Below are 14,874 nucleotides of genomic sequence, written 5' to 3' on the forward strand. Positions count from 1 at the left end.
AGGTTGGCCTGAGGGCCTTGGACCAAGACGGTCCCAATAGAGTAGACATTAATGATGGCCTTGGAGGAGTGGAAGGAGGCCAAGAGGACATCCCAATGGGTGCCACCATTAAAGGGAGAAGAAGAGAAAGGAGAGAGCACATATGAAGGGTCTATAGGTTAGGTGAAGGCACAAAAAAGAGGATGTCGGTGAGAATTTCCGTGGATGAGGCACTGGTGTAGGTGTCAGCGATAGGGAGGCCTGGGTTGGAGACCAGGATGTCCTTTTTAAATGTTTTCCTACCAGATTTAGTGAGGAGAGCAGGATAGTCAATGGAGAAGCAGTTAGAGAAGATAGGCGACATATAGAGCACCATAGAATAGGAGGGAGAGGAGGGGGGGAAGACAGACGAGAGCAAGCTGACAGGATAGCGAGCAGCAAACCAGTAGTGCAGTAGAACGGACTCTCAGGGTTAAATATCTCACAGTGCTCAATATGGAACCAGAGAGAGGCCACCCATGTTTGAGAATCCTGAGCGGGGAGGAAAAGGCCTAGTTTAACACAGTGCAGAAACAACAGTAAGTAGTGGCACAATGCGTAATTTGATGAAACGGGTGTAGGAGGGGAGGGCCGGGAGAGCAGGTGGAGCTAGCAAAGTGATAACTGGCACCTGGCGTCCCCTGCGGACACCTGCAGACACAGAGGGAGCCACAACCGAGGAGCCATCCCTTGCCTAAGGGGGCCTTAGCCGAGGGGGGGGCTGCCGGGCAGGGGGGCTGCCCAGGAGGGTCAGTTTTAAGGCAGAAGGAGTTGAGGAAGGGGAGGGGGGTGTGGGGGGGCAGGGAGGCCGGAAGGGAGAGGAGGACCAGGAAGTGGCTGCAGGGGGAGGGGGCAGAACAACGCGCTCGGAGCGCAAGCAAAACAAATATTTTTAATTTAGCAAAATCTACTCACTGGAGGCCCACAGGACCAGGCAGGGCTTGGCCTGCAGTCAGGGCACACAGGGCTACCGGCGACTGCTCGCACCCGTTCCGCTGTACAAAGAAGCGAGCGTGGGGCGCAGCCGTCGCGTAGTCCTGGAAGGGACTAGCAAGGCACCAATCAGAGGGTGGGTGGGCGGTCAGGGAGGTGGGAAGGTAGAGGAGGACCAGGAAATGGCTGCAGGGGGAGGCGGGAGGGGGCAGAACAATGCGGTCAGAGCACGAGTAAAACCAATATTTTTAATTTAGCAAAACCTACTCACTGGAGGCCCACGGGACCAGGCAGGGCTTGGCCTCCAGTCAGGGCACACAGGGCTGCCGGCGACTGCTCGCACCCGCTCCGCTGTACAAATAAGCGAGCGGGGGGAGCAGCCATTGCGCTGTTTCTTTTAACTGCATGCCACAGACGTGACACCAGAACCGTTACAACTCATGTGTCCCAAGTAGTTGATAATCCTTTTCAGTCCTGGCCTAAACCAGAGGGACTTGGAGCGCCTTACAAAGCCTAAGGGTTAAAAAGGTGGGAGGTGAAACAGAAGTTACAAAATGTTTTCAGTATAGGATAGAAAGATTAGGATTGTCTAGTGGTAGCAGGAGAATAAAGGGGCAGGGTTATGTGTGGGGAATTGATCATATCTGCTCTGCCTTGAGTTTGGGTTTCCAGATAAAGACTTGAGTTGGATGAATAAGCCTGTCACTTTCCACTCTGGGCCCTATTCAATAAGTCTGTCACTCTCCACTGTGGGCCTATTCAATAAGCCTATTACTCTCCACTGTGACCCTATTCAGGTGCCACTGGTCGAATGCGGTCATCATGCATTGGACTGCCCAGCCATGTTTCAGAACGTGGAGAGAGAGGTCTTCATGAGAATCTGAAGAGTAACCCAACACCGTTTTAAACCCTCACCTTGTCCTTTTAAACAATCTTTGGTATAACACGCTCTGCACAATTAGGAAGCAGAAACCTGGATAGTAAGTTCTTTGAGTGTAGGCAAACCTCTGATGGCAAGGCACTGGAAGGCAAAGGGAAAGATTAACATTGAAGAAAGGGTGAAGGAAAGGACTAGACAGGCCTCTCTAGAAAGAATTGCCTACACATTCCGAAGCATGATGGCAGAATTTAGCATAACATGAAACTCTTACCTTGGCTGTCGTCTAATAGTCCAAAATAAAAAGTCTGTCTGTGTCTAAACCTAGGCTTGCCCTCACGCTGTACAAAAATGTGACAGTAAGTTTCTTGTAAAGGAAAAATAGTGATTCAACAAAAATGGCAAAACAAAAGTTGGTTTCAGGTGGTCTTCTCACCAGGTGCAATTCGGTCAATGTCACAAAGAGGGGTTCACTCACCAGGGCTGTTCATATTGCCTTCTCCACAGGGCCCTTATAGTGAATTCAAACACCTCCAATGTCTTTGAGTTCCTTGGGGTTCCCGTCCCAAAGCTTTAACTTGTTCACTTTCAGCTTTCAATGCAAAACAGTTTCTTCAATAGGCGACTCCGGGATTACCTTCACCAAGCTCAGGCCTCTTCCAGCTTTCAAAACACAAAGCAGCTGGTCAGGATGTGCCTTTTATTATGTACAATCTTTTCCTGCATGTAATCCTCTTGTGGGGTAGAATCAGAGGCTTTCGATAACGCTAGACTCTTTACTTTCCCCCAGTGCAACCACTCTGACTTTTTGCCCTTCTCTTGGTTCGTTACTTTCACTTTCTTTTGCACTATTTAACTTCACGGTCTTCCTGCACAATTTTCTTATGTTCCTGGGCCTTTTCTGTGCACACTTGCACTGACCTTTCTTCGTTATCTTGCTTCTGCCTCTTGCATGCCTCTTTCATACTTTCACGCAGTGTTCCGCTTGCTTCTCTCTTTTCGGGTCACGCACACCCTCTTTTATACTGTCCTTTCCTTCGTGCCGATTGCACTTTCTCTGCAGGCTTCTGGCCCTCCCTCATTCATCTTGTTTCATAGTGCAACTCGCACACGCACGTCACACGCTTACACTGATACACTGTTACTTGTATCTTTGTCAGAGATTTCCCGTCAGCTTCAATGAATGCCCACTCAAACGCGGTCCACTTTCATATGTGTTTATGGCGTTACCTTGTATCGCACTCTTCACAACCTGGCTCGGTGAAGCTTTCCAACTAACCGGGCTGACTTCTGTGCCGCTGCTTCACTCCGGCTCTTCTTTCCTGCTCCTCGGACACTACTGGGCTGTCTCACCAGCCCAGGTGAACGATCATTCACATAAACAGGTTCTGTTGGGCACCAGCACGCCTCTCGATTTCCGTGTACAGACCCGTCTTTTCTCCCTGGAGACACGGCTCCCACGCCACGCTTCTGCCCTTTTGCACGGGAGTTTCTCAGCATCTCAGCATCCCGGGCTCTAGCCTCTGGTCACAGAGAAATCTGGTGACTTGGTTCTCCTCCCAACTGGTTCTCCTGCTGGCTCTCCAACTCGATCATATACCTGTGTCAGACCACACCTTTTATAATGAAAAGAACAGTCAAGTGGAGTCAGGTGTGAATGGTTACTATTTAATGCCTGACCCTGCCTGACCCTACCTGGCAGTATTTGTGGGACACATTGAGTTCATTCTATGGTAAGTTTCCCTTACCTTTCCCATGTTATTCCTTTGGCTAATCCTTACTGATCCTAGTCGCCTCTTCCTCGTTTCAGTATTTAGTCGGAATGGGGAGGGGGAGATGGGGTGAGACTGGCGATACCCCATAAAGGCTGAGGGAGAGTAGTTGAGTGTGGTTTTGGGACTGAGGAAATACCATGCCTCGCCCTTATGTATCTTCCTCCCAATACCTCATGACCCTCCGCTCAGGTAATCCTCCCTTGCTTGTCCACCCCCAGGGTCGGCATCCAAAAGCGATGGCCCTTCCCTGACCCCCTGATGGAAGATCCTGGGGGAGTGGGTGGTAGAAGGTTTCTCATAGTGTCCAACACCATACTTTTTAAGCATCAATCTTTGAGAAACTAGTGCCAAGAGTGCCACACCTAAATCCTTCATTAGCTTTTACGCCCCCTTGCGGACCTTCTCTGAAATTACGTACTCTGTTCTCTCAGACAAGGTGATCTGTTTCGATAAATGTATTCATAAGGTAGTCTGTCTTAGGCTTTCTGGCCCTGTGATCACTGTAAGCATGCACAAGCTCACTGAGATCTTGAAGTCAGATTCCAGGCAAGAGGTCCTTATCTCCTTCAGTTGAAGAGCCGTCTTCTGGGCATCTAGTGTGCAAGAAGCTTGAGAAGAAGCGCACACCTGCTCCCGGTACTCTATGTTCCTTAAGACTCAGTCCACTCCTGCTAGTATAGTGTTCATGCCTCAAATTCAAGTTCTAAGGCTAACATGCCTCTGGATAGTAATTCTATAAATATGGACTCCTGACAGAGAGATTTGTTTGCCTCAGGCACGGTAGGATCATGAGGCTGCCCAACAGAGGCATACAGAGTTCCAGAGGTCTCTGAAGAAGGTGGTTAAGATCTCTGCAAAAACACATTCTGATGGCTGGTCTCAAAGAATGTCTATTACAGTTTTTGTTGTCATTGACTGAGTGATCTAAGTGTAGCTACTCTATGCAGCTCTTTTTCTACTACCAGCCTCGGATTTCCATTGCACTGTTAGCACGGCCACTAGAAAGGTAAGCCCTTCATTTCTAGGCTCCCACGAAGCGGCGCGCAACGGCGCAGTGAATTGGACTCTAATGTTGCTCGGACTTTTGCCTGTATAGGCACATTTATTATCTTGAAGTCCCTCATATTCGTGCGCATTGTTAGTGCTCTGTTTTCACTTCAATGCTGTGTGCCCTACTTTGTTTGTGTTGAAATCCGCCTTTCTAAGATGGCTGTGTTTACTGCCTGCACCAGAGTGCTGGGCATGGTGCTGCTGGGGGTCTGGAAAATGGTAGTTTAAGGCAACCAGGCCACGTGCTTTGACCATCTGGAAGCTGAGCAGACACTGCCCTGCATTTGTGCTCTTCAAAACATGTATGATCTCAGCAATGGATTTGTCCGTGTGTGACAGAGGGCATTCAAACTGACCTATGGGTGGTAAAGGTCGATTGGCACCCCACTCATAAATTCTTGCTGTGGATGGTGACAAGGGACATTAGTGGTTGATGAGAGCCATCAGGGAAAACTATGTGGATGGCAAGACTACGGGGTATGATTACCATGAAATGCTTATCATACAGGAAATCCTGCAAGGCACTATTATTTCAAGGCTGGTGGGCACCATTTCTAGTGGATTTGGTAAGTGTCTTCAATTAAATAAGGGAGGGTGTGTGTACAATTGCTAAAACAGAATGAAGAACATTAAACTAGCATGGACAGAGCTACTTTTCATAGGCACTGCTAATGAGCATATGGACATATGCGACTACTTCAACATTAGGCTGGTTTTGCTTAATAAACTTTTTAAGGAATTTTGTAAACATTCTTTTATTTAAAAAAGAATCTTGATTAGGCTATGTTTGGTATGAAATGTGTAGACAGATGTGCTCAATGTTTTACATCTCTTTTAATACTCTTCAAGTTTTACCCTCAATGCTGTTTGTATCTGCTAACCTGAAATTCCATCCTGTGTTTGTCGTCATTTTTGAGTAAGCTTTCCAGTATTATAACATCAGGTATATATATCCCTTTCTGCTCTCTCTTAAAATGTGAGAGAAGAATAGTTCCTTTCAAATACCAACTCGCATATGCCACATCGCCACCTAGTAGCCATCCCTGGAAGTTCACCTGCAGTTCAGAGCCACCGGAGGTGAACTTCCAGCGATGGCTACTGGGTGGCGCTGTGACATGTGTGGCTTGCTAGCTAAAATGGCCTATGCTACTCTACCATTTCAGGGATGTTTTTGTTCATGTTTTTGTAAAATCACCATGTTGTTTGCTCAGTCTTAAAACGTGTACTTAGAAGACATATACAGAATATGTGGCCGGATCCCCAAACCTCTGTAAAAAAACAAACGAGGAGATGGATGCCCCTGAACATGTCAGATTTACACCTGAATTTTATATCTGATTCACAAAGCCTAAATCTGGAGCTGCCTGAAGCAGCTTTGGGGAGCCCTTCAGCAAATATGTGTGAATCACATTTGCACGTGAGCATCTAAGTCCATTTGGACTTGAATCTCTTAGATGCTCACGTGACGATATAGTTTGTGACTTGGCCCATATTGTTTTTTATTGCAGTCCATAATGCTTACTGGTTAGAATATGCACTGTGTGGGGGCTGCTGCTGGGAAGGGTACTACATTGAACTCCCGTTCACCCCTAAATATGACAACTTTAGAGTGGTTATTTAAGAGGATTGATTTTGCATGGACTAAAGTGTCTTTTTTTTCAGCATTCCACAGCAAAAGAGCTTCTGTCCGTCTTCTCTGTGTCGACCTCTTCTTCCTGGCCGAGGTGATGAGAAGCTCGTCACAGCTAAGGAGTCATCGCTGAAGCCAACATAGCTCTGCTGGCCCACCTCTGTCCCTGCAAAAGCGTCACCAAACAAGCCAAGATAGCCCCAGGCCCACCCCTGTCCTAGGCAAGAAGTTAACAGCAAAGGCACACATAGCCCCTGATGCCTTTCTAAACTGTCTGGCTCACAGCCCTATTTATCAACGCCTGCTCATGAAGCTACATAGAAAGGACACGGACAGGTGTGTGCTGTGAAGTGTGCAGGTCAGAGGCGTTACGGCGCACCTCTGACCTCAGGGGTGATCACTGGTGCTCTACAAGTGTGGTCAGAGGACAGGTGGTGTCAGTTGAAAGTTGGAGATGTGCTGTGCAACATATTGTAACAGAGAGGTCAACTGTAAGACACGTGGGATCCACCTGGTTTCTGAAGTGTGCTGCAAGACAGGTGTTATTGACTGCACTGTAAGACAGAAAGAATCTGTTGATGTCAAAGGTATCCTGCTGGACAGGTAGGGTGATTTGGAACACAGGTGTGTGGTAAGACAAGATGATTTGTCGGTGTCAAAGGTATACTGTGAAACACATGCTGTCAGTGGGTGTTCAAGGTGTGCTGTAAGGCAGTTGAGATACGTTGGAGGATCCGAAGGGTGTTGTAAGACAAGTGGGACTATGTGGGGGTAAGCAGTGTTCTATGAGACTCCGCGTAGCAGGGTCCAAGGTGAGCCGTAGGACACGTGGGCTAGACTTGGGTCGCTCGGGTGCTGTATGACAAGTGAGACGGTTGGAGGTTGGACGTCTGCTGCGGTTCAGGCGGAATCGGCCAACAGGGATCAGTTGCGTGCTGTGAGGCAGGTGGGAGGAGAGTTGTACTGTACAACCTTGGTTAAAGAAGCACAGCAAAGACAACAGCTCAAATCATCAAAGTGTCTAGAACACACAGTACCCACCCCCTCTCAGGTGCACCAGTCTGCATGCGAGGGGCCTCTTTGAACACGTGCAAACTAGCAAATGAAACACATGGATCATTGAAAATGAACAGAACTCTGTAGAAACTGCTGTTAGGAACTGTGTACCCAAATAAAAGCTTTCATCTGAAAGTCTATGATCACGTGTCCAGTCGTTTGTTCTGGCTCTTGCAATCTTTTTTTGTATGTTTACTGAAATACGAGAATATCTAGCATGTCTGGTCCCCTGCTTTATTTATACGAATGACCCAGTGGACGGCTTTGCGGTAATGTAATGATTTTCTTCACTTTCAGTGGCATGACGGCAGGGCAGTTTCTAGTCAACTTGGTGCTCAGGGCGAAATACTAGAATGCGCCCCCTGACTGGCACACGTCACTCCCAAACTGCACCTCTGGGTCGCACGACAAAACCCTTCTCCATATCAATAACTCATTGCTAAACAAATGAAGCTGGTTTACTTTACACGAAGAAATCTAATGTGAAACCATTAGATTTCGCACAGATGCCTTTGGGCTTGGTGCGCTATACAAGCAACAAAAACACAGCTGTTGCTGCACACGTAAATGGTTCTTCTGTCACCTGCTCTTAGGGAATGCCTTGCCCAAATGCAGTTTCAAACTTCCCATACTGGCACACTGTGGGGTGACCAGACTGCCGGGGTCTGAAGGCCCACAGACCACTGGCCCTGTGCTGCAGGCATTCTGTTCAAACCACTTCACTTGTATTTCACAAAGAGTAACACTAGACCAACCATATTCATTATTTTCTGATAGAAGGTTATCATTCCAAGGTGGACAGTCTGGTGCACTCCTATTTTACTCTCTCCAAATACCCTTATGAGAGAGGGAAAGGGGACACATAGCACCAACTAGTGTTCCTGTCTGCTTTGCATTAAATCACAGAGAAGTTTGGAAATATAACAATGATCAGAGATATCTATACAAGTCTGTGATATAAGGGTTGAATGGGTGCATCAGTAAATACATAAGGCTCGCATCACTGTTCACAGCAATCACAGTAACATTAAAATGTTTGTAACCATGAACCATACATACTCATTCAGGCATCTTAAGTTTTTGGATGTGAGGATAAAATGGCAGCAACATCAGCCACTCAAATGGGATATAAGGGCGCGTTTGCTTCTTGTTTCTGGAGTATTCTAAATGAGGAGGGGCTGTGTCTCAGTCTGAGCATGCCCAGTCCCCAATACAGAAACATCTTTAGGGAATTATATCTTTAGACAGGAATGGATATCCTACATACAACACCCTATAAGGAGGGACAAATGTACAGAAAGGCTTGTACTTCTTACAAACGTTACTGGGGTATAGGGTCCACAGTTCCTCAGCCCATACCTCCTCACCATAGCAAAGGCCTTAGCGGTTATTTATGCAAAAGAGAGCAGGCCATGCTTTATCTAACAGAGCTGGCATTAGCATCTCTTATTAGTGCTGGCCTGCAGCTAGTGAAAGTTATGGTGAGGCAGTGTAGAAAGGGTGTTTGGACTAGTGGATGTACAATTTGAGCTAACTTTTTTGATTGCTTTATGTGTTTAAGCGTGGGGATAGTATGGCACACTCGTTAGAGCTACATACACAAACAATTCCAATATGCTATTTATAGTATGGACATGGGACACATCAGACAAAAACAGTCATATGTGCTGTTACATAGAGGATCAGCACTTAGGCGCCTTAACAAACAGGTTGGTGACTTGGCCAGCGCACAGATCATTGCTACACACATATCACTGCATTGGTTTGCCACAGACTACTGTGAGCTCGGTGACACAATGAACCCTGCTTTCCTAATCAAGGTGCCAAGTCACATTGAGGAGCCATCTGGCTGTGGTTGCCTAATCAAGGTGCCAAGTCACATTGAGGAGCCATCTGGCTGTGGTTGCCTAATCAAGGTGCCAAGTCACATTGAGGAGCCATCTGGCTGTGGTTGCCTAATCAAGGTGCCAAGTCACATTGAGGAGCCATCTGGCTGTGGTTGGCGTGTTAAGAAAATTAAACGTTCTTTGTTGCTGAGCGGATGCATTTAGTTCATGTCCCGAATCAGCCACTAGACCTCTAAGACAAGAACATGACAGTTAACCTTCTCAGGCATGCACCATATCTAACTAAAAAGTCATACACAAAAAACCTTTTTTGGTGTGTTAAATAAAAAAGCATGACAATAAAGAACATAGTTTAAAAAATGTCCTGTGTGGCACGTTAATTCTCTTGCAGGAATGCGTAGATTTGGTCAGCTAATTCATGCTTTGTGCTGGCCTTCAGAATAGAAATGGCACATGTCCAGTTCTTATCACTGTGGCGCAAAAACAATGGCTTGCTAAATGAGCCATCACTTATGAATTGCCCCCACTTTAAAAGCTCTGTCAACAAAAAGAGCCTAAGCTAAAGAAGGGGGCAGAGGGTGTGGGTCTCCAGAGCATCTCAAAGGCTGCGTTCGGAAGATGCATTCCTTTATTTAAAACAAAAAAATGCTTAACTTTAGACCAGGGTGAGCTCAGAGGCAGCAGTGGTCGGCCCCTCCCTGCGACTCCCTTTCCCCCATCCGAGCTCATTAATACCTGCTCCCCATGCAGCCGCCCGCTCCGCCCACCCCAGGAAATGGGTCTGCATGATGGGCCCATAGTAATGATCTTTGATTGACAGTGCAGGTGGCGGTGGAGGGGCATAGAATGGTAGAATGGTAGAGGTACAGAGTTAATTGGCTTTGCGTTGACATACCTCCTCAATAACAGATTGTCATGCTTGTTCACACTTTTCGATTGAATTGGTGGCGGAAATCGTGGCTGGCTCATGTATATTAGACAATTTTAATGTATACTTTTGCAACTAAGGCCCTGTCAGATGTTTGGCCTGAGTTTTAACAAAGGCATCTATGTTCCGGGAAATGTTTAATGATAGATTCTGTGAAGCTAGAAGTTTTTCCCCATTGCATTCGCTAATATCAGTTATCCACAGAATCAAAAAAAGGGTGAAAATATTTTGCAAAACAGCATGAAAAGACTTTTAGATTTTTGCCTGGTGTCATTACCTGATGTTCATCCATTTTGTTGCACCTATGGCACAATGTTCAGCCACAAGCAGCCATTTCCTTAGAATCTCCTCCCACCTAGAGTCTAGAAGCGTATCCCCACGCTCTTGTCACTCGGTGGAGGATTTCTATAGTATTTCTTTAGGAATATTTATTGTCCTTTGAGTTATCCACATCTTTATTTCTTTTCTTTCCAGTCAGCTTTTCCTTAGTTGCTTCCTTAAAAAGTTGTTTAATTTTTCCTGCTAAGTTTCGGTTTTCCTATCCTTTTGTTTTTTGCATGAGGTGTGTTCAGCTCAATGACCAAAGCAGGCAACAAGGTGGCAATTTAGTATCATTCACTTCAATGTGCTGTCTTACTAAACAATCACTGACAAAGTCAATGGTTTGGGATTTTTATAGTCAACTTCTTGATCTCATTGGCTTCTTCTAAGGTCCCGGGCAGATGAACTGAGGAAGACAGCCACCAGAAGGTTATAAATCGGACTTAGAAGCACAACATGTAAGAAAGTTCAAATGGAACACCTAAGACTATTTAAACAACAAGGTCTATACCTGGGCCGATAAATATCAGTTCCAAGGCCCACGGCCTAACAAAGCATCGACCGATAATAGTAGTTGCGAGTCTGACACAACTGAATCTGTTGGCAACCAATCGAGACTCAATCAGGCAGCCAGTACTTCGGCTGTAGGGAACCAATTAACCACTTCTACTAACTTAACTACAGGTAACTCTTTTTTAGAACTAGGTCGAAGAGGAAAAGGTCGAGAAGGGGGAAAAGGAAAGAACCAAGGCATGACAACACGGTTCCAAACCCAGCGGACCTAGTAGTGAATATATCTAAAAGAACCTTGACTCAGCATGAAATAAGACCTTTAGAGAAAGGCCTCAAATTCGTACCGACACAAATCTGTTCAACACTAAAATGGAAATTCATAAACTGATACGCAAATTGAAACTTAAAGTATTCTTTTCTGAATTACCCCCATCAACTGAATCCGCTGAACTAGAGACAGAATACACTGAATTCAAGCCCAAAAGCACATTCTTGGCTCCAATCAGCACGCCAGCGATCAGTATATTCCATAAAATAGTACTAACAGACATTAAGAAATTCCAATTTGGAGGTCCTAAGGTCCACAACTTGAACAGAGGTGAACTTTCACAGATAAGAGCGTTGTCCTCAGACGCATCTATTACCATTAGAACTGCAGACAAAGTAGGAGCCATCGTGATTTTGGACACAGACAACTACAACAACGAATGCGAATGACAATTAGCAGATGATAATACATATGCTAAACTTGACAGTGATCCAGCAAAGAAAATCAAGAAAGATCTTGTAGAGATCCAGACCACGTCGATGGAAATGGAATGGATAACACACAAAACAAAAGCTTTTCTCTGAACAACACATCCCAAGATACTGCATCACTATATTTTACCTTAAATTCACAAAAGACTTTATAATCCTCCAAGATGACCAATAGTAGCAGCAACAGGAGGCATTTTGTAACCACTTGGAACATATATTGACTCTTTCATACAACCAATTATACAAAAGACACCAACTTATGCGAAAGATACTACACACTTCTTGCAGATTTTGGAACAGATTGAACTGACAGACAAAGATATCCTTTTCAAAATAGATGTCAACAGTCTTTACACCAGCATTCCTCATAACCTAGAACAAGAAGCAGTAGCGTGGATATTATTGCAAGAAGGACCCATTGGAGCCTCCAAAGAGTTTCTAATGATGCTACTCAATTTCATCTCTCTAAATTCTTAACTCGAGTATAAAAGAGCATTTTACCTTCAAACATCTGGTACGGCCATGGGAGCAACCATGGCACCAGCCTATGCTAACACCTTCATGTATTGGTTCGAATGAACACATATTCTAGAACATTCAAAATGGAAGAAATACTTAAAAAATCTGATACATTGATGATATTTTCAGAGTATAGAGTGGAGTGATCAATGAGCTCAACTAATTCTTAACATACTTGAACAACAGATACAGTTCACTATGGAAATCGGCAATTCTGATGTACATTACCTAGAAGTCCCAACTAAAATAAAGGAATCTCAAATACAACTACCCTTTACACCAAGTCAACCGATAAGAATATCTTACTCCACCAATTAAGTTTCCATCTACCAAACATTTAAAAAAATTTACCATATGGATAAATGCTCAGGATAAAGAGGATAGTCAGCGATTCCGAAGAATGCGAAGAACAACTAGATATATTACAACAAAAACTTGGACACAGAGGTTACCCGGAAGATGATTTACAAAAAGCCCTTTAGAAAACTAAAACCAAGCAGCATGAGGAGCATTTAGTGAAAACAAAGAAACAAGCTAGTCCAGAAATTGTATTAGTTTCCAAAAACTCTATACAGAGTAGACAAATTAAACAAAGCATCACCAAACATTGGCGCATTCTAACAAACGATGAGCGAATTGAATGTTTATTTCCACAACCACCAGTGTTTGCATACCAGAAAAGCAACAATCTTTGCAATAGGTTAATGAACACCAAAGGTGCTACCAATAAAAGCAATCCAGATAAATACCCGGGAACTCATCCATGTTTGAACTGTGGCAATTGTAATAATGTTATTAAAGGATCAATTGTGTTCCATCTAAGAACTAGTGAAAAAATCAAACTTAAACACCAAGCTCCGTGCTCATCAGAGAATGCCATCTACAGTATCAAATGAACCTGCAACTTTTACTATGTTAAAGAGACAGCAAGAAAAGTGAGGATAAGAATGAATTAACATAAATCCTGCATTAGAAATGCCAACCTAACATCAGCAGCAGGGAGACACTTTGTAGAAAAGGGTCAGACAGTGTCACAACTTCGATTCCAAGTCTTAGAAATCATTCCACAAAAGGGGCCAAACATTGACGCAAAGATAAAAAGAGCCCAAAGAGAAGCCTTTTGAATAGAAAGATTGGACTCTCTTACTCCAGAAGGAATTAATGAGGAATGGGACCTCAGTTACTGCCTATAACTATACTATTGAACACCTGTAACCTAAGTTGAACACTAGAGACGAGCAAGGCCAAATTAGTATTTATGCAAATTGCATTTTAATGTTATTTTGGTTTTGATCTATGCCTCACGGGATTAGATCACTTCTAGCATTATGTACACCTATAACCCAAGTTGAATGCTTGAGACGACCAATGCCACTTTAGCATTGATGCAATGTGTAATTTTGTGTTATTTAGACCTATCTTTATTTATCCTCTATGAGATTAGATGAGTTCAAGTATTACGTTTTTTATTATTATTATTAATATTTATGACTAATGATGCCTTATAAATCACATGAGCATATCCTCGAATACGTTCCAACAATCAAGCCAACCACATGATCTGGTTGATGCATTCACATTGATTGAACTTTCTGAAATATAACTTTCGTGACATTTGCTATTTTGTCTGCACTCTCCTCCACATTGGCTGCCTTTTCATTCTTTGCCTCACGAACATGAGGGAAATCATTGTTCCCAGGATGACTTTTTTCATTCCTCATATTTTTTTACGCTAGCATTGCATCAAGGAATTCATGAATTCACACTTGGTATTATTAACGCAGCGATCATAGCAGTTAATAATGCACTTTATTCAACTAATAGTCAATTAAACATCAGTATGTCCCAATGCAGTCTCATTCGCACTACACACAATCTGGTTAATTACTTGGCACATAGTACTCCTGCAACCTTCAGTTAACACGCCCATTGCGAACACTTTATAGGAGCAGCACCTTTCCAAGATGGCCACCTCCTACATCAAGCATTCGCACGGAGTGTGGTTACCATGACAATTTATTGTTGTTATAACACGAAAGACCCGGGCATGTGCAAGCCGGGAGGAACGCTGCATAGCTGCTGTTGGATGTAAAGGTAAGAACCTTTGAACCGACTACTTAACACTACGCATGGAGAGTAATGCTGATCATTAGCTTCTCAAAATCGATTAACATCTCAATCTGTACATTCTTTCAGATCTGTGGCGGACATATAGCGAATCCCTGAGTAAGTGTTACTTTTACTGAGTGCAATCACAAATTCCCGCTTTGCACCTATAGAGCGCACATTTTTAGGTTGATCAATACACTCATGATGGACAACCTACAGTGAACCATGCTATTTCCTTACAAACAGTATCTACCCATCGCAGAACGCTCATCTCTAGGAGCAGTCACAGGTCAGAACCATTACTGATATAATAGCACTCCACCTTAAGGCAATACCATGTCTGCCATTAACTCTTCCTTTTCTTTTCTTTTTTCTTTTTCCTTTTTTCTTTTCTTTTTTCTGTTTTCTAGACTGATTTTCGTTCCACTCTACCGCTTCTGGAACGATATGTGAATGTGCACGTTCTACACTTGGGGGTGATGATACTTGTCACGAACACACATGTCTTTTACACCTGGTATTCACAAGCATTTGTATTG

At 44.2% G+C, this 14,874-nt stretch overlaps 1 protein-coding gene across 3 annotated transcripts in view; it reads left to right on the forward strand.

Annotated features, from left to right (window-relative positions):
- The window catches only part of LOC138567624 (syntaxin-binding protein 4-like), an 839,836-nt gene extending 832,357 nt beyond the window's left edge, over window positions 1–7,479 (forward strand). For all 3 annotated transcript variants that reach the window (XM_069646045.1, XM_069646044.1, XM_069646046.1), the window contains one exon: window positions 6,316–7,479. In XM_069646045.1, coding sequence (XP_069502146.1) covers window positions 6,316–6,427 — 112 coding nt within the window. In that variant the 3' untranslated portion in view covers window positions 6,428–7,479. The remainder of the gene's footprint in view (window positions 1–6,315) is intronic.
- The last annotated feature ends 7,395 nt before the right edge of the window (window positions 7,480–14,874 follow it).

This window comes from Ambystoma mexicanum, chromosome 2p, assembly GCF_040938575.1.
Source record: "Ambystoma mexicanum isolate Mex_15411 chromosome 2p, UKY_AmexF1_1, whole genome shotgun sequence".
NCBI lineage: Eukaryota > Metazoa > Chordata > Amphibia > Caudata > Ambystomatidae > Ambystoma > Ambystoma mexicanum.